Genomic DNA, 19,431 nt, shown 5'->3' with positions numbered 1-19,431 from the left:
CCCTTAAGAGACCAAACTATAACCGTCCCGTTCTGGGGCCGTGTACGGGACGATTGCTTCGAACATGGACGAAATAAACGTCCCGTTCTGGGGCCTTGGACGGGACGATTGCTTCGTCCATGGACGAAATAACCGTGTCGTACTCGAGCCTTGGACGGGACGCAAGTTTCGTTCATGGACGAAATAACCGTCCCGCTTTGGGGCCTTGGATGAGGGACGAGATAGTTTCCATGTCCTGTGGGAGGTATTCTTTCTTGGATACTTTTTGCGATGAGATAGGATTTAAAATATTAAAATTGTTTTCTATCTAGTAAGATACACATTTCAAGAAAAAAGAGATAGTTAAAGGAAAAGTTCAGTAAGTGAGGTGTAGATAAATTAATAAAATGGTTATTCTCTTTAAATATAAATTCCAATTTTAATTTTTTTTAATTCATTTGAAAAAAATTATTAAATAGAATGAGTAGCTGCAAATTTGTCATGAATTTGCCTCTGAAAAATTCTTGAAACATATGGGTAAATAATATGTAATGTCGTGTAATTAAAAATGATAAATAAAATTCACTTCTCCATGTTTAGTTTTATTTAAATATTTTCAATATATTAGACGGTATTGAGCAACCAAGAGACACGGTGGCCACATGATTCAACTGATAAAATGAAATCGGTTGATTATAAAATTTGAAAACAGGAATCTAATAAATCATAATAATATAATTTATGCAAAAATCACCTAGACAGGTGATGAGAAGAACCTCTCCTGCAATTGTCATCGTCTAAGAAAAAGTTAGGGTTTTCAAAACAAAAACATGATGCTCGAGTGAGGACTGAACAGTTTTAAGTACTCTCAATCCTTACATTGGGTGGTCCAATAGCCAACTATTCTCATGTGTGAAATGATAAGTGACCCCTCATGTGAGCCACTAAAACTAATTACTTCTCATCTGTGAGAATAACTGACTAGCAAAATAACAAACAACAAGACGAGACACTCCCTGAACGGAACGGATTGGAATGGAGAGGTGAGCCACTTATAAAATCTGTCTCATGTACAATGAAATAATGAAAAAAATTAATGATAAAGAAAGCTAGCTAACTCCCCCTAAAATCTGGGTGTGGATGTTAGCCATGCCCAGTTTGAACATCAATTTCTCAAACCGGAGTCCCTTTGTGAAGATGTTGCAGTCTTTTTCCTCATATACCACAAATCGACGCTGGAATAATGGCTCCACTATCTATATTCTCCATAATAAAGCTCTGACTGCAACTTGCTTGATACATTCAAGTTGAATTGGATTATGAGCAAAGGTAGCGCAGGCTGATTATATTAGTAAACAAATTATTATCCTCTAGTACCCCTTGAATCCACGTTATCTCACAGATGCCCCCCAAAAATGACTAGAATTCAGCATCGGCACTCAAAAGTGCAACAACCTTGTGCGTTTCAATTCTCCAAGGCACTGAACTGTCTCCAATGTAAGTACAATATCTAGATGTAAACTCCCTACCCACCACAAAACTGGTATAAACAGCATCAATAAGTACCTCTTCTGATAGTCCACACTCCATGTATACTTGGGGTCTTGTCCAATTTTGTGCTTCAAGTAAGCCATGACCATGTATTCCCCTTGAAGATGATGCTCATAGGCCTCACTCATGAATTGGCTCACAGTACTCACTACAAACGAGATGTCTGGATGTGTGTGACTTTAAGTATATTAATTGTCCTATGAGTCTCTAAAAGAGCTCCTTCCAACGTCACCACCTTCACCCTTTTAAACTTCACATTTACATCAACTAGGGTATCAATTAGTTTGCAACCCAACATACTGGTTTCTTTCAACAAATCCATAATACACTTATGTTGCGAGACGAATGCAATGTCAAATGAGTATCATACTTCAATGCCTATAAAGTACGTGCTTGTGGAAATTATCGAGTGATCGGAGCTGAAAAGGAAGACCCAAAAAATTGTGTGAACAATGTGGAGTCGACTTTGTTGATTCTCGTGTACAAAGATATCAAATGGGCAGTTTGCCAAGTGATCTGATATCAAACTTTTTGTGAAAGTTGACTGCATAGATATTTTATCTCTAGCTCGTCATTCATTGTCTCTAGGATGTCACTAATGTAGCCAATAACGACACACAACACACATCTCGGTCTATTCCTGAAGAATTGTACTGTCCCCATTATAATGCATGTATCCAAGGCTTCTCATAACAAGAATGAATTGCCCAAACTAGGCCCTCGGGAATAGACTAAGACCCTATAATGCCTTCTTTAGAGTACACACCATAATGGACGAACCACTGAGATGATACCCAATGGAAGGTGACATGTACACATATTCCTCTAAATCTTCATGCAAGAACTCACTCTTGATATCAAAGTCTAAAATTTTCCATCCGCACTTTGCTTCAATAACAATAAGAATCTTTGTGATATTCAAATTAGCAACTTAGGTAAACATCCCAAAGTAGTCAGCACCATAAGACTGTATCCCTTAGTAACCAGCCTGGCCTTGTACCTCCAGCGTGTCATCAACATTTATTTTTTGACACACCCATCGACAACTAATAACTTTTTTTCCTAACAGGAGTGAACTCCCCGTTTGATTTCACTTTGGGGGATCCATCTTCTCATTCCTCGCATGTTTCTAATCCTTGATGCCAAGTGCCTCTTTTTTAGGATCTCAAGAAACTTCTATATTGTGGATTTAGTCTCTCCTTTGAGACATACTTACTGATGGGATATTTGAGTTTATGTTCACAACCACCCTCCCCTTTTGGGATTATCTTTGTTGTTTTCAAAGTGTAACCCAGAAGAAGACAATCGCCGATCGACCACCACCGCCGCCGCCAGTTCACTGACGCAAAGATGATACTGTGGCCAGAAGAACAGCCCCACACATGTTGCCATTGACGACTTCTCCGTCATCACCAGTTGTCGAGCCCACCCACACATCCCCATGAAATGTGAAAGAAACTCAAATTTTCATCAAAAGAGGTCCAAAATGATCTTAGGGCACACAATCCCTTAAATAGGTAAGGGTGGTTGCCCAAATGGTCCAAATGGAACTCAAAAACAAAAGAAAAAACAACGTAGCCCAAAACACGGGGGCCCATAAAATCCATAAATATAAAATGCAAAAGTGAACGAACTGTCGGGACCAATCGTCAAGCCGTATATTTGAAACTCGTATTCTTCGCGTCAGCTCGGGTTCCGCGACGCAACTGCAGGCACGTTGGGGCTTGGTCTCCCAATGGTCCTTGATAACATGCATTTTTAGTAAATTATATGATCACATTTACATGTTTATCCGCATTAAACTACTTATATTTGCATGTTATCAAGCTTAAAATGATTAAATCTATTTTTAGGAAAATATTTTTCTGCATTTTTATGCATTTTTTGGAGAATTTTTCTGAAAATAGATTCTAAAAGACTAATTTTTTAGGCAGAGTATGATTTTTCTAGAATTTTTGACATTAAATTTGGAAAGATATGATTTTCTAAGTCAAAATATATATTCATACGTATTTTTAGGCTTTATTTATTTAAATGAATTTTTAAACTATTTTGGCTTTTTTGGTGCAACATGACGTGGCGTGCTCACATCCACTCATTTAAAACAAAAGAAAAACGAAGAAAGAGGGTGACATGGCACACTGATGCGCTGCCACATCAGCCTCAAGAAAAAAAAAATTCTTTTGTTTTTCTTTGTCTTTTTTCAGGTACACGTGGTGCGGAATACGCAAAACGAAAACCACACGAAACATGAAAAGCTCAGAATCTCAAGTGCTTTGACTTTTTAATGGACACAGAAAATGAGGACGTTAATGAGGAGAGAAGTAAATTAAGCGCTAGGATTGGCTCAACTTCAAACTGCCATAACTTTTGATCTACAACTCCAATTGAGCTGAAATTTTCAGCATTTGTTCATCTTCCCCTCCTCTTTCCATTCATACTCTTCGATCTATATAGAGGCTTGGATCATTGTGAAATTCAGCTTGAACTTGCTTCCTACTTGTGTGGACTGATTGAAAGATAGCGAGTTTTGAGATCAATCAAGTGTGTTCTTGGTGTCTTGGGTATGTGGGAAGAAGCATCATAGAAGAGGGGGAGCTTACCGGCGATTGCAAATCATCATGATCCTGGCGAACTGTAAGGATCTAAGGTAAGTGTCTTCGCCTTACGTTGTTTCTGTCCCAACATTATTGTTATCATAATTATAGTTTTTATCAACTTTTCATTTATCATTTCACTCATTTACGTCCCCATTATCTCGTCTCTATCTTTTTCATCTTACCGTTTGCGCATTCGATCACTATAGTATCTGTCGCACCATCCATCTTATTCCCGTAACATTTCTCGTAATTCTACTTATATTTCCTCGATATCACTATCTCACCTATACTATTCTCGTATGTATCTCTTCTTATATTGATAATCACTATAGTGAGAAAATTAAATACTTAATCATCGTTCTCCCTGTGGAGACGATCAGTACTCATCATTAACTAAATATTCTTAAGTACAGTTAAATATATTTTTCATTGAATAATCTAAATTACCAACAATGAAATGAAAACCCGTAAAATTGAGTTTATCAGTCCTCCATCATTTAACCTTAAAATTGTGCCACCATATGTTGCCATATTATTTGATTGAATGGTGACCAATCAAAAACAACCAGAATGATTAATTGTGTTAATTTTTGCTAACAGGTGAAATTATGGCATCACAAACCACGATGCCATAATGCCCCAATCATAGACTAACAACTTTTAAATATTTATTCGCAGGAGAACGTGGACCAAAAGTAAAAAAGATGAGATTTAAATTTCAATAAAAGTGATTTGAATACTGAGGGAAAATAATTTTTAAAATTATATTTAAAATACCAAAATAACAAATAACGGGACACGGTTCTCCCTAAACGAAACAAAACAAATATGTGACCCAGTTATAAAACATGGCTCACTTACCACTAAATACCAACATAAAGGAAAGATAAATGGGTAAGATATATGTAATGTAATGCATTAAAAAATGATAAGTTAAAGTTCAAATTTCCATGTCCAGTTTTTGATAAAACATTTCAATATATTAGGCAGTATTGACCAAGCAATAGACACTATGACCACATGATTTGACTGGTAAAATGAAATTGGTTCATTAAAAAAATTAACCTTGAGTCTAATAAAATAGTAAAATTATCATTTAAATTTAGTAATCGATAACTTTACTCACGTAACATATGGTCTAAGATCATATCCTTTCACATATGTGAACGTATGAACCACTAAATCTTTAAATTACATACCTAATCTCATCAGTGGGAGATAAATTTTATCAACAGATATATTGATTTATAAATGCATAGAAGAAATATGTAAAAATATGATAATGATGATGATAGGGATGGATGGAATAATGATACAGAGGGGATATGGCAATGTAATTTTAAGTCAAGAGTGGATCAAATTAAGTACCTAACCTAATCTGTGGAAGATAAAATTAGTGTCGCACGATAAATTGTCATCTCTCTTCGGATTAGTTCTTGAAGAAGTATACATGGAAAAAAAGGAGTTCCTGAAGAAATATAAAAATTGGAATATATGGCTTTGAGAAATTTAACCCTGATCATAAATGGGCATTCACAATATTTCAAGAATAGATAGACATAAGAGAAATTAGATACAAAAATGGAAGTAAATCAGTATGCAAGTAATATATTTTGAATGATTCATTTTCAAGAACAGATTCCCTTTTACATGATGACTGCCATCTCCTCCAGCTCACTCTTTAAAATCAATAAACTCCTCAGCTCACAGTTAAATTCTGATAATAAAGGTATGGCATGGAAAATGGTAGTTGTTACAAGGGAAAGAACAAGAAGAAATGCTTGTAAGCTAGATATAACTAGTTCCTTTGATTTTGGGATCACTATTTCCCCCCACCTGCATCATTTCCTCCTAAAAGTAAGGTTTTTGGTTTCCACTTGAGGTCAGGAGCATTGCCATTTTTCAGTCACCCTAAAAAGGAGGAGAATGAATGCCGCATTTGAATTGAAAAAGCAATTTATATTGCAACTTTGACTAGGTCTTGTGCCTCTTAATTCCAAAATATATCTTTAATTCCCAATAGCTTTTCACCCAACCCCCTTGGTTCGACTAATAAAATTATCATCCATTGATTCAAAAATATAAGTAAGCCCTTGCATAAAATAACAACTCAAAGGTCTGAGAAGCATAACACTTGACTTTGACGAAGTGAAGGGGCTTAATTTGATAAACACGCTAATTCAAATGAAAATTTAGCACTCAGATAAGAATCTCGTTTAGTGCGTAGTTTTGAAATAATTTATGTAAAATGTATGTGCAATATATGAATGTGTGTTTAAATTAGAATTAAACTGTGAATGTACATGCACATTATGATTATCAAGTACCCTCAATTTGATTCATGCAGCATACAGCGTTTATGTATGGCTTACTACCTTCCTCGTACTACAAATTGAATACTGGATATCTCTCCCTTCACAAGGGGTGGAATCCTATGGGTACATCTTGTCACTTCTCATACGCTCTAAAATGCACTATAATTTTGGATTATATAAGGTTTATTAAAAATGAAACTTACATCCTTCAGTTTACATGTGCTTTAAAAGGGGATTGAGAGGATGAAGATTAAATGGAGGTGATAAACAATCAATTTATAATCGTTTTGGATATTCATGTTTTGAAAAATGGTAGCAAAAACAGAAAGATTTCTACTTGCTTTTTTGTGCCATGATCCTCGGGAAAGTTTATAAAACTGATCCCTAGCTTCAAGGATATAAGATTATTATCCTACATGCCTTGGTTTTTTAGCCTGGTGAGAAAATATTGGATGAAATAAATACGATACAGTATCAAGTTAGACACAGAACCAATGACCAAATAGTTGATCAATTTTTTTTATTCTCCCTGTTTATCTCTGATGAAGGGTCAAGATCAGCAAGCTTTTAATTCTGTCTTTGATGATGCCTTAAAAGGAAATGTCTTCCCTGGTTTTCATATATTCTGCAGTAAGAAATAAGATTTGATCTGTAGCATCAAATCCTATGTGTGGTCCAACAAGATTACTCAACACTTCAATCCCAATCAGAGAATTACTGGAATTTTTGCATGTTAATCAAATTCAGAACAAACTGTGTAGTTAAATATATTTTGTGACGTCAAAATCCCATCCCAGAAAACCATATCACAAGAGAAACAAAATGGTTCAATTGATCAGTTTTATCCCTCTTTTATGATCCACCTCTACTTATGATTAAACAATAAAACATTGCATTTAGACCTCTAAATAATAATTTTAATTATTATTTCCTCCACCAACACACATTCTACCTGAAAAGTCCACACTGATATTTGCATCTAGATGGCCAGGCCAAAAACTCAGAACAAAAAAAAAGAAGAAAAATAGAGACACAGAGAGAGAGAGAGAGAGAAAGAAAGGGAAAGAATCAGAATAGTTTTAAGGATTTCATTATTCTTCTTTTTTGTGTTTTATTAGGACTGAGAAGAAATAAAAACATGAAGGAACAGATGAAAAAAAAAGCTAGAATATGTCTGTGAGGATACAAAAAAAACTATGCCTTGCAAGTTACTTATCCATCTATTAAGAGAAATAAGTGGTTATCATCTCTATCTATTGGTTATGCCTTGCAAACAAAGAGATAGAGATAGAGAGAGAAAGAGAGAGGGGAGGAAGGGAAGAGGGAGAATAATGCATTATAATTCTCCCTCCTCCCTATGCTTTGCGTACCTCGAAAGATGCCTTTTTTCCTCTTTTACCCTTGTTTGTGGGATTTTATAAGGACTGGGCAGAGGTGAAAGCGGACTGGAGGGACCGCCAGTCCCAGGAGTCAGCGGCGGGAGAGGTGGCGATGGCGGCGGCGATGGCTATGCCAGTGGCAGCGACGAGGATGCCGCCGACGATGCCGCAAGCCGAGCAGCGGGTGACATTGCTCAGCACCGCCTTGCAGTGCTTGTCGGCCTCCTTGATGGCCGCCTTGGCGCCGGCGTCGAGATCTTCTTCCAAGGCCTTTTGGTTCTGTTCCAATGTTAAAAGTTAGACAACCAGCCGTGGAATTGAGAGAGAACGGTGTAGAGAGAGAAAATTTGGAGAGAGAGAAAGATGGAAAGAAAGAGGGGTGAGTAAAGTTCAGGGATGAGGACGGGGACGAATTTCGGGACGAAAGTTCGTCCCGGGGACCACCGGATGGGATGGTTTTCGTCCCGTGGGATGAAAAAACCGTCCGTCCGGAGGTCTCCGACGATGGACGGACGGATGTGGACGAAAAACCGCCGGATTCACATCCGACGGTTGAGATCTCGCCACATGGCCTTGCTATGACAATTTGCATCAAGGTCCCTGTATTTTATCGGGCGTGCAAACTGACGCCGCTCAGAATTATTTGTACATATGTCCATTCGCATTCTCTTTCCTCCATATTTCCCTTAAAAAACTTGAAAAAATCTATATTAATACATTAAAAATATAAATTGGGATCAGAGGATGAATTGGGATCAGAGGATGAATGAAGAGATGCGGGGAAGAGAGAGATCAAACGATTCTAAAAGTAAAAAGAAGAAGGTAAAGTAGAACAAGATTGGAATAAATGGGGAAATAAATAAATATATAAAGAGAGAGCGAGATAGAGAAAAAGACTGGGAAAAACAGAGAAATGAAGACCTCGACAGGAGAAGAAAACAACATAGAGAAGAAAGAGATGGGATCCAGGGATATATGAAGATATGCAAAGAAAGAGAGATGAGAGCAAAGTAAATTAGTTCATGCGTGGAACATATAGGGAAATGAATACATATAGAGAGAGAGAGAGAGAGAATAGATAAGAATGCGAGTTCCCGTACCTTTTCCCTCAGACTCTTCAGAGAGTTGCGGAGAATGTCAATGGATGAGAACTTCACAGCATACTGCTGCTTCCACCCGGCAGAGAGCTTTCCAAGAACGACGACACTGGCCTCGACACTCTCAAGATGAATCTTCTCCTGCTCCCAAATAAAACTAATGTGTTAAGAGAGAGAAACAAATAGAGAGAGAGAGAGAAAAAGGTCACAGATATAGTGAATCTACGCAGACGGGACGATTTTTTCGTCCCAGGACGAAAAAATTGTCCCATCCAAGGGTATGGACGAAATTTGGGGCGCAAAAATTGTCCCTTTGCATCCGGCGACCACCGGACGGGACGGTTTTCATCCTGTGGGATGAAAAGCTGTCCGTCCTGAGGTCTCGGACAATGGAAGGACGAATCTGGATGAAAAACCGCTGGATTCACATCCGGCGGTTGAGATGTAGCCACGTGGCCTCGCTATGATAATTTGCATCAAAGTCCCTGTATTTTTACGCGCGTGCAAACTGACGCCGCTCAGAAATAATTGCACATATGTCCCTTTGCATTCTCTCTCCACTGTATTTCCCTAAAAACTTAGAAAATCTATATTAATATATTAAAAATATAAAACGGGTTTTTTTCGTCCGGGAGGATGGACGGGACGGTTTTTTCCTCAGCCGGTATGAAATTTGTCCCGGGAGGACTGGACGGGACGGCTTTCATACCGTCAGACGAAAAAGTCGTCCCGTCCTTCGTCCCTGCACTGAATCCGGACATCGGACGGGACGAAATTCTTCCTGTCCCGTCCATCGTCCACATCCTTGACGATCTGGAACTATACTCACAGAGATACTCACCCACTGCTTGAGGCACTCATTGTTCTGGGTCAAGCACCAGATGAAGAGGTCGGTAGCCTCCAAAGTCAACTCTGGCACGTCTACAAGGCAGAAAATTTCCCAGTCAATGAAGGCCAAAATTTTCCGATTAAAATTAATCCTGAGTTATTTTTATCAGCATAATTACGGTGCCAATGATCAATCCAGCCGTGACTCTGCTGTTACGAGGCGGTTATTTTATTTATAAATGAAATATTTATTAGAACAAACCAAAATAATGCGACAGCAAAGGTGTCCTTACTTTCTTTGATTGCCTTGACACAGACAGCCTGCAGCTGAAGCAGCACCGGCTTCATCGACTTCGACCCCGGCGCGCCCGATAGAGCGAGCTCCTTGAGGATCGGGTAGATCGCCTCGAACCTCTCGGTTGCCTGGGGGAAGCATATGAATTGAATCGTCATCCTTCTCCATATTATCAGTCCTAAGAGGAGGAGACACAGACCTTGACGCGAGATGAGGCAGGGACGAAGACGAGATGCATCAGCTGGTCAAGCATTGACGGCGGCACGAGGCGGTCCCTTTTTCTCGCAGCTCCATTAAGCAAGATTGACCGAGCTTTTGGAGCTGACAATATTCTGCAAGGACGCAAGGGAGAGAGAATAATCATGATATATCTACAGAGCAACAGAAAGGAAACCAATTGTAGCAGAGAAAGAACTACAGCAAATACGGTTGTAAATGATGAGTCCGCCATAGTCATCAGCATCATCATCATCATCATCATAATAATGATCATCAAGTCTTGGTACCCAATGAACAACGAGATAACAACGAGAGGATGGCAAGATGATGGCATGACATAGATGAGATGATAAATGAATACAAAAAATGGACGAACAAGTCATCGTCATTCTTCAATGGTCTGTGTGATTCTAAATTCCAAACCTTGGCAGCAAATAGGGTTGGCAAATTATGATGAATTCGTCATCGTCGTCATCATCATAATGATCATCAAGTCTTGGTACGCAATGAACAACGCGACAACGATGAGAGGATGACGAGATGATGGCATGACAGTGATGAGATGATAACTAGGTGATGACAAATAATTGATAAGTCATCATCATTCTTCAATGGTCTGTACGATTCTTGATTCCGAGCCTTAGCGGCAGTTTATCCGATTTCTCACCTCTCTGCTAGTTGAAGGATAAGATCCCTGACTTGTGGGTTGCTGCCGAGCTTTCCAGAGAGGAGAGGAAGAAGATAGTTCACCCAGGTGTTGAGGCCAACGACTAGGTCGCCCTGAGCAGCCTGTGTAAAGGAGAGGATCAGGAATTTTCCATTTTTATTCTTCGCGGAAAGATATTTCTATTTTTTGGGTACCTGAGCAATTATCCATGTGATAATTGGAAGCTTGTCTGCTCCGTGATACTTTTGGTCATCCCTTAATGTGGGTACAATGTTAGACAGTACATCAGGCTTCTTCCGCAGGGTGATGGCAATCACAGCAAGCATTGCCACCTGCATTTCAAGAATGAAACCATGAAATGATTTGTCTAAAAGACACATTTAATGAAATTTCCTTTCAAATATCCCTCGAAATTATTGAGATGCTATGAGAGGATTATTTTGTGAATAAATTACATGAAAAATATCTGAACAAAAGATTTGAAGTTAAGTGAGAAAGCGCCGCGTGAAGTTAAGAATAAAACCATAACTATTTTGTTACTATATCCAGATTTATTCCCCTTTTTATTTGTTTATGCAATTTACATGACATACTGATCTTCTCATCTCCGTCTTTGGACCATTATCCCCTCTATCATGTCTTTAGAAGTACATCAACAAAATACTACGATTTCTCAGAACGTAAATAAGAATTTTCTTTCTCAGAATCACAAATTATTACCCAGAAATGATGCATAAATTATTATGACAAGAATATGGGAATAACACCTTGATGTTTTAGCCAGATATAGGGAAAAATAATGAAAAGAAATAATTCGTCCAATAATAAAATAGAAATAGAAAATAAAATTACTTGAAATGGATAAACAGTGGAAGGGATTTAGAATTGAATTACCTGTCCTTTAGTCGATGGTGACTGGGCATTCTTCTTGGGGCCCTTGAGAGTGCCAAGTTGATTTGCTAGATCAATTAGAAGGTTGTCAAGCGACCAGAGAACAAAAGTGGCTAGGGATTCATTTGACCTATGACCAATCCAGTCTGCCGAAACTTTGTAAGCAGCCTCAGGGATGTAAGAAATGGGTACCTGGTTGAAAGAAAATGTTGTTACTCAGCATGATCCTTCACATAAGACAAATAAATTAATATTTTTCTTTGAAACAAGCATTACTCCAACGACACCCCCTTGCAAAGAAGTATTAAATAATCGCATACTACCGTGTCTAAATCCAGAACACAAAGATGCATGTTCTCAGGTTCATAAAATCTGTGGATTAGTGAGCCCAAAATATAACTCACCAGTGAAAGAAAAGGTAAATTTCATATCTCACATACTAAAAAGGAATGCAAATAAGATACTGCATGCCCAACAAATTAATAGTCTTTGTTGATTATCAATTTCGGTGTCAAAGTAGTTTTTTAATTAGAAAATGCAAATGGACAAGGCCTATTCCAATATTTTCTGTTGGAAAGCAATACAAATGCCTGAAAAAATGAAATACGATCCCTACCTCGACAAAAACAAAACGAAGCGATGAGCAAAATAACGAAAAATTCGATAAAAAATCAACCGACTGTCGACTGAGAAATACGATTGTTGTCTTTTTAAGTTTCCTTAACGAGAGAGTGGTAGAGAAAGAACCGGTATAATAAAAAATATCATTCAGAAACTCAAGGAAAGAAGTAAATGTAATGCAGATGAGGGATAGGAGATGAATAAATAATTATTCTTCATCATTTGCTTCCCGTTTATAATTATCCAATGCATGTTATTCACTTCAAAATTTCCTAACATTCAGTGATACAGCGACTCACAAATGCGTTAAACATTTTAAAACATCAATCAAAAAGACCAAATATATATGAGTCGAAATGGAATTAGATTAAGGAGCCAAAATCGTATGGTTATGATAAGGCTTGAAAAAAGATAAGTTTGAATGAAGTTCCAAATTGTTCTTTGACGAGAAACAAACATTAATATTGAAACTTCGCCTCCATAACTGGTTTTGCAGAAACAGGACAAATTTCCTCTCCAAATATTAAATATACACACATTCGAAATCACATTTTCGATTGATGATTACAAATCGGCGCTTAAAACATCGGAGACAGGCGCATCCAGGCAATTACACGTCTTAAATTCTATCAGTAATCACATGCATGCAAGTTTATACATTTGGTACTACACATTAGATATTCAGAAATTCAAAAGAAATCCAAATAAAAGCAAATCACACGATATTCTATAAGTGCCGAGTAATCTGTTCAAGAAACTGGACGATTAAGGAAAGGAGCCAACTGCTTCAGTAAATTGAAAAAAGTTCTTACATCGACGATCTTCGAGAGAGGGTCTTCCTTGAATATTTTTGTCCACGGGAACTGAGAAGCACTGATATATCGAAAAGCTCTCGCATAGTAGTCCGCAAACCGCATCAACTGGATATCCTGTTGAGATTCATACGATCCCTGTCTCGACAAAAACAAAACGAAGCGATAAACAAAATAACGAAAATTCGATTAATGGATGCATGCTATCAAAAATCCTAAACACTGGATATCCAGTTGAGATTCATACGATCCCTATTCCAACAAAAACAAAACGAAGCGATAAGCAAAAAAAACGAAAAAATTGATAGAAAATCCGACAAAATGGATATCCTGTTCAGATTCATAGGATCCCTATCTCGACAAAAACAAAACGAAGCGATAATTAAATTAACGAAAAATTCGATCAAAAATCCTACAAACTGGACATCCTTTTGAGATTCGCACGATCCCTATCCCAACAAAAACAAAACAAAGCGATAAGCAAAATAACGAAAAATTCGACAAAAAATCCGACAAACTTGATATCCCCTCGAGATTCATACTATCTCGAGATAAACAAAACGAATCGACAAGCAAAAACGACGAAAAATTCGACAAAAAATCCGACAAACTTGATATCCCGTCGAGATTCATACTATCTCGAGAAAAACAAAACGAAGCGATAAGCAAAAACAACCAAAAATTCGCTTTCCGGACTCATGCAATCAAAAATCCTAAAAACGCACCCCGATTTCCACGAGAAAAGCGGCGAGATCATCCGATTCGATCTTCGATCCGGCCTCCTGCACCGTCATCTTCGGCTTCTTCGGCTTCTTCGCCTTTATCTTCTTCACGCCCTGCGCCGCTTCCTCCTTCTCCGCCTCGCTACTCTCCTCTTCATCAGAATCTCCCCAGCGCCGTCCAACCGGCTTCGATTTCGACTTCGCCGCCGCATCGGCGGCCACCGCCGCCACCTTCGCCGCGCTTTCAATCGCTCGCCGCCTTTCCAACGCCTTCTTCTCCACAGTAGCGAATACTGCGCCGGACGACGCACCGCCGCGCAGATCCGAGGTTTCCGGCTTCGCCGCCGCTGCCGCCACCGCCTTGCGCTGCCGCTTGGGGTATGTAACCTTCTGCCAGCCGTGATCTGAGGAAGAAGACGACGAAGAGGAGGCGGTGAGGATCTCTTCTTCTACTTCTTGACCTAGGAAGCCTTCGAGCGCGGCCATGGCGGGATCAAATCGAGATCGAATTTCTCCGAGGAAAGCGAGCGAACTGGAGATGGCAACAAGACGATGGGAGAGATCTGGCGGACTCGGCGATCGGGGGATGTATTTATACCCTCGTCCGGGGGAGGGAGGGGGAGAGAGAAAATTAGAATTTGTTTTTAATTTGTTTTTTCGGGCCATTGACTTTCTTTTTCGAGGAAAAAAACGCGTTTTGTTGGCGATTTTGTTGGGTTTTTCGCCGCCGAAATGCCAGGTGGCGGTGTCTGACTGGCGGTTGCCAGCTGGTGGGGCCGAATTTCATGCTTGAGAGAAACCAGGGAATTTTTAGAAGTCTGTTTTAAATCAATCCGGAAGTAAAAATATTAGTAAATTTAAATATTTTTATGAAATGCCAGATGGCAGACTAGGATTGGCGGATCGAGGCCGGGAATTGTTAGAAGTTTGTCATAACTCACTCCGGAAGTAAAAATATTAGTAAATTTAAATATTATGAAAATGCCAGATGGCGGATTGCGATTGGTGGATTGATGCCGAATTTGTCGCGTGGCGAGAAACCAGGGAATTCTTAGAAGTCTGTTATAACTCGCTCCAGAAGTATAAATATTAGTAAGTTTAAATATTTTTAGGAAATGCCAGATGGCGGACTATGATTGGTGAATAGAGGCCGAATTTGCCGCGTGGCGAAAAACCAGGGAATTGTTAGAAGTCTGTTAAAAAAATTAGTGAATTTAAATATCTTTATAAAAATTCCAGATGGCGGACTGTGATTGGAGCTGCCGAGCGAGAAACCAGTAAATTGTTATTTATAAGAAAATTGTTATAAATCGGTCCTGCATTCCGAAAATTAATTAAACTTAATTTTCGAAAATTATTTAACTTAATTAAAATGCTAGATTGCGTGGCGAGAAACCTGTTGTTAGAAGTTTGTTGTAAATCAGTCCAGAAGGAAAAATTTTAGTAAATTTAAATGTTTTAGGAAAATGACAGATGGCCGTCTATGATTGGAGATGGAATTTCATACCCAACGAGAAACCAGGAAATTCTTAGATATAAGAAAATTGTTATTAACCAGTCCTGCATTCGAAAACTTAATTAAACTTAAATATTTGGATTTTGCCGAATGGCGGCCTGTGATTGGTGGATAACAGCTTGCGGGTCGATCGAGGCCGAATTTCACGCGGTTGTTAGAAGTGTTTTATAAATCGGTCAAACTAAAAAAATATTAAATTTAAGTATTATAATAACGCCACGTCGATCTATGATTGGAGATACCCAGCGAGAAAACAGGAAATTGTTATTTCTACGAAAATTGTTATAAATCTGTCCTGTATTCCAAAAATTAATTAAATCTAAAGGATTTTGCCAGATCGCGGCCTGTGATTGGTGGATGCCAGGTGGCGAGATCGATCAAGATCGTATTCCGCGTGTTATAAGAAATTTCTTATAAATCGTTAAAAAAATTATTCCACTGATGCCAGATGGCGATCTATGATTGGTAGATGCCAGGTGGTCGGATCGATAAAGGTGCGATTTCCTACGCACCGAGAAATCAGGCAATAATAAGGAAATTGTTATAATTCGAGCGTGTATTAAAAAATTATTTAAATTGAATTTTTATTTCTGCGGAGAAAATGCCAGATGGCGGTCTGTGGCTGGTTGGGAACAGCGCCAAAAAAGAGTTTTGATCCATTGTAAAAAATAAATCAAAATACCAGATGGCAAGCCATGATTGGCGGAAATAAAAATATAGTTTCCACGTACCAACTCCTAACGCCCCGGAATTGCTTTCTAAAAAAATCGTTGAAATGACAGCTGGTGGCTTCTGATTGGCGGATCTAGATCTAAATGTGTTTTTTAATGTGAACTGTATAACTATATTCGACGCATTTATTATATATAAAACAAACATATCTATTTTAATATGTAACTGAATAAACTATATTCGATGTACTTATTTTATATCTAAATAAATTATAATATATAACTGAAACTATGCTCGGACTGCAATTAAAGGTGGTGTCCATAAAATGGATCGACCGGTCTCCACCAAACTTTTGGATTATTCATTAAACAATCAAGGTACCTAATTTTTAACTTTCAGTGCAGCCTCCAAAATCTTCAAATAAATAAATAAGCTTCCAAACTAATATATATTTATTCTTAGATGTAAATTATAATTTATCTTTAGGTAAATGAGTGAAATTACGGTGGAGTCAAAACTTTTTCTTCCTAATGTTGTTGACAGTTGAGGAGTTACAATAGCTCGGTGATTGATTTCTTAATATTAAAGTTTCTATTATCTGTCTTCCTCTTGGTTGTGATGTTTTGTATCCATTTTGTACCTATGTAGTTATATGTATATTTTCCCATGATTGTTTAAGCATAAAAATACACAGTCTCGTAGAAGCCTAATTCAAAAATCAAACTATTCACCTGAACAACTATCTTAATATATTTTAGTCCAAAACAAGTCAAAAATTAATTGGCCCCATTAATGTATAATTAATAAGATAACTCAAAGTGCCAGTATGCAAAGAGGTTATGCGGGCCTAGGAATGACAGTGCAAATCTAGGTATGGTATTTTATGGTCATGTAAAGTCAACCGGTTCATTCCACCCCAATCCATAACCTTGGTATTACAGGTCAATTACATGACCAAAGAAAATATTAATGTCAAAATCGAGAAATACATAATAACATAGACTTGCAATGATTAAAATACTCAATTTTGTAAACAAAATAAACATATTTTATAATATCGTAGATTATGGACTTTAAAAATAAAATATGACAATATTATAAATAAAAAGCTAGAATACCCCTTGCTATGATCTTAAGACACTAAGATCAAGTAATAAGGGTGCAGTAGTGGGAGTATGAAACTAGTAGATTAGAAATCAGTGCAATGAATAATTTCAATACATCAGATTGGTGCAATGCATGTCCAGATATTTGCATGCATAGGCTATCAAGATTCTATATAATATTTCTCGATTGATAGTACGCTGTGTCATGCTATTTTAGAGTTTAATTTATCACTTTACCAAGTTATATCGTATTAGTAAAACATGATTGCACAACAGTGACAAATATATTGATGTTGCAAGGGTGATGCGCCTATATGCATGCCATATAAACAAATGTTCTACTGACATGTCGGATGATGGTGGTGCACATTGGATACAATCAAGTCAAATCACAAATAAGGATAATATAATTTTCTAGAATCATTTTTAATCTGTACTTTAAAATAAAAATTACATCAATAAAGGCTATATTTTCTTGTTAATGATCTATCCTGCTGAAATTTTCAAATATAATGTTCCTTAAAACCCATGAACATGGACTAGAAGTAGGCTGCCATGTAGAGGAATGGATATTTCATAAGATATTCAAATATTAATAAAAAAGTTGTAATCATCTTTAAATTTTTATGCAATCTAGATCATAAAACATATGCATAGTTCGTGTACTTATTCAAACATTTTGCTGAAATTTCAACTTTACATTTGATGCATGCAAATGATAAATGATCACAGTTTGTTGAAAAAATTGATCCCAGTGCAATGACATAGCGAGATAAATGTGGTCATTCCAGAGTATGTCAAAGAATCGTGGACCGATTTCCATCAACCAATTGCTAATGTATCCTAGTGTATAATTTGTTAAGGTCAAAGGAATGAATTTCCAGTTCTTCAAACTAAGCATTTAATTTCCATCAACCAATTGTTAAATGCATCAATCCCGTAGTATATATTATAATTTTATCGTTTGGCTGTTACTCACTGAGTAGACCCCGAAGTTTTAGAAAAACCATATTGTTACTGCTGAATGGTGAATAGCTAATGTCTTATGGCTTGCATAAGAGAATAATGTAGACATTCAACCTCAATATTGGTCAATTACACACATATTAGTATCTGTGATTCGAATTCAAATATCTAATCCAATAAAATGCATCATATTTTAAGATTAATCTATCACTCACTAAATAGACCCAGTTAAGAAATACCATCTTGTTACTGCTCAATCCTAAATAGTTCCCATCTTATAGTTTGCATTAGAAATATCCGTGGACATTAAACCTCAAGTTTGGTCCATTAAAACATAATGAGATACGCAGGTTGCTTTTAATTATCCAATCCAAAATATATAGTTTATTTTCACATTACTCTATCACTAAGTAGACCCAAAATTTCAAAAAACCATTTGATTACTTTTTAATCACGAATGGTTCATGTCTTAAATTTTGCATTAGTAGGCATTAAACCTCAACACCACTCAAGTGCAATCATATTAATATCTATGATTCAATTTCAATTATCTCCTCATGTTGCCCTTAAAAAAATCCCTACGATGCAGATGGACACACCTTAATCCATGACAGGAAAGAAGATGCAATTCTTTTGAAATATTTAAAATATTTTATCAACAGATAGTAATGGTGGACTCGTAATCTGCATCCCAGTTTTGAACATTCCAAAACATAGTAAAAGTATAATTTTCATGACAAACACTGGTATTTTGCTCATTTGGCATAAACATATGTCAGTGGATCAAATCATTGTCATGTTCAACTTAAAAAAATTTATAAGTTACATCTATTTAAATGATTAAAATCCATGATCAACAGACTATATTGCTGCACTCATAATTTGTATCCCAGATTGGACCTTCCAAAACGCTGAAAATGTATGCTTTTCATGCAAAATACAATTATTTTTATTAATTTGGCATAAATATATGTCAATCGATTGAATTATCATCATGTTCAACTTCAAAAAAAAAACTATAAGTTACTTCAACTGAAATGATCAAAATCCATGCTCAACAGACTGAAATGCTGCACTCATAATCTGCATCCCAGATTGAACCTTCCAAAACACTGTAAAAGTATAATTTTTCTATACCAAGCACTATTATATTTATTCATGTGGCAAAAATATATGTCAATGGATTGAATCGTCA

General features: G+C 37.2%; 1 protein-coding gene across 1 annotated transcript; it reads right to left on the bottom strand.

Annotated features, from left to right (window-relative positions):
- Positions 1–7,596: 7,596 nt before the first annotated feature.
- On the bottom strand, positions 7,597–14,548 carry LOC144702864 (uncharacterized). Its single transcript, XM_078574855.1, has 10 exons — positions 13,980–14,548; positions 13,255–13,392; positions 11,825–12,013; positions 11,125–11,262; positions 10,931–11,052; positions 10,244–10,376; positions 10,043–10,172; positions 9,763–9,842; positions 8,925–9,062; positions 7,597–8,103 (listed from the first exon to the last, which is right to left on the bottom strand). Exons 1-10 carry the CDS (start codon positions 14,460–14,462, stop codon positions 7,861–7,863), a joined length of 1,794 nt encoding a protein of 597 aa, XP_078430981.1. The 5' UTR covers positions 14,463–14,548; the 3' UTR covers positions 7,597–7,860.
- Positions 14,549–19,431: the final 4,883 nt, after the last annotated feature.

This window comes from Wolffia australiana, chromosome 5 (assembly GCF_029677425.1).
Source record: "Wolffia australiana isolate 7733 chromosome 5, ASM2967742v1".
In the NCBI taxonomy this organism is placed as follows: Eukaryota; Viridiplantae; Streptophyta; class Magnoliopsida; order Alismatales; family Araceae; genus Wolffia; species Wolffia australiana.
This window is presented reverse-complemented; position numbering and strand designations above follow the sequence as displayed.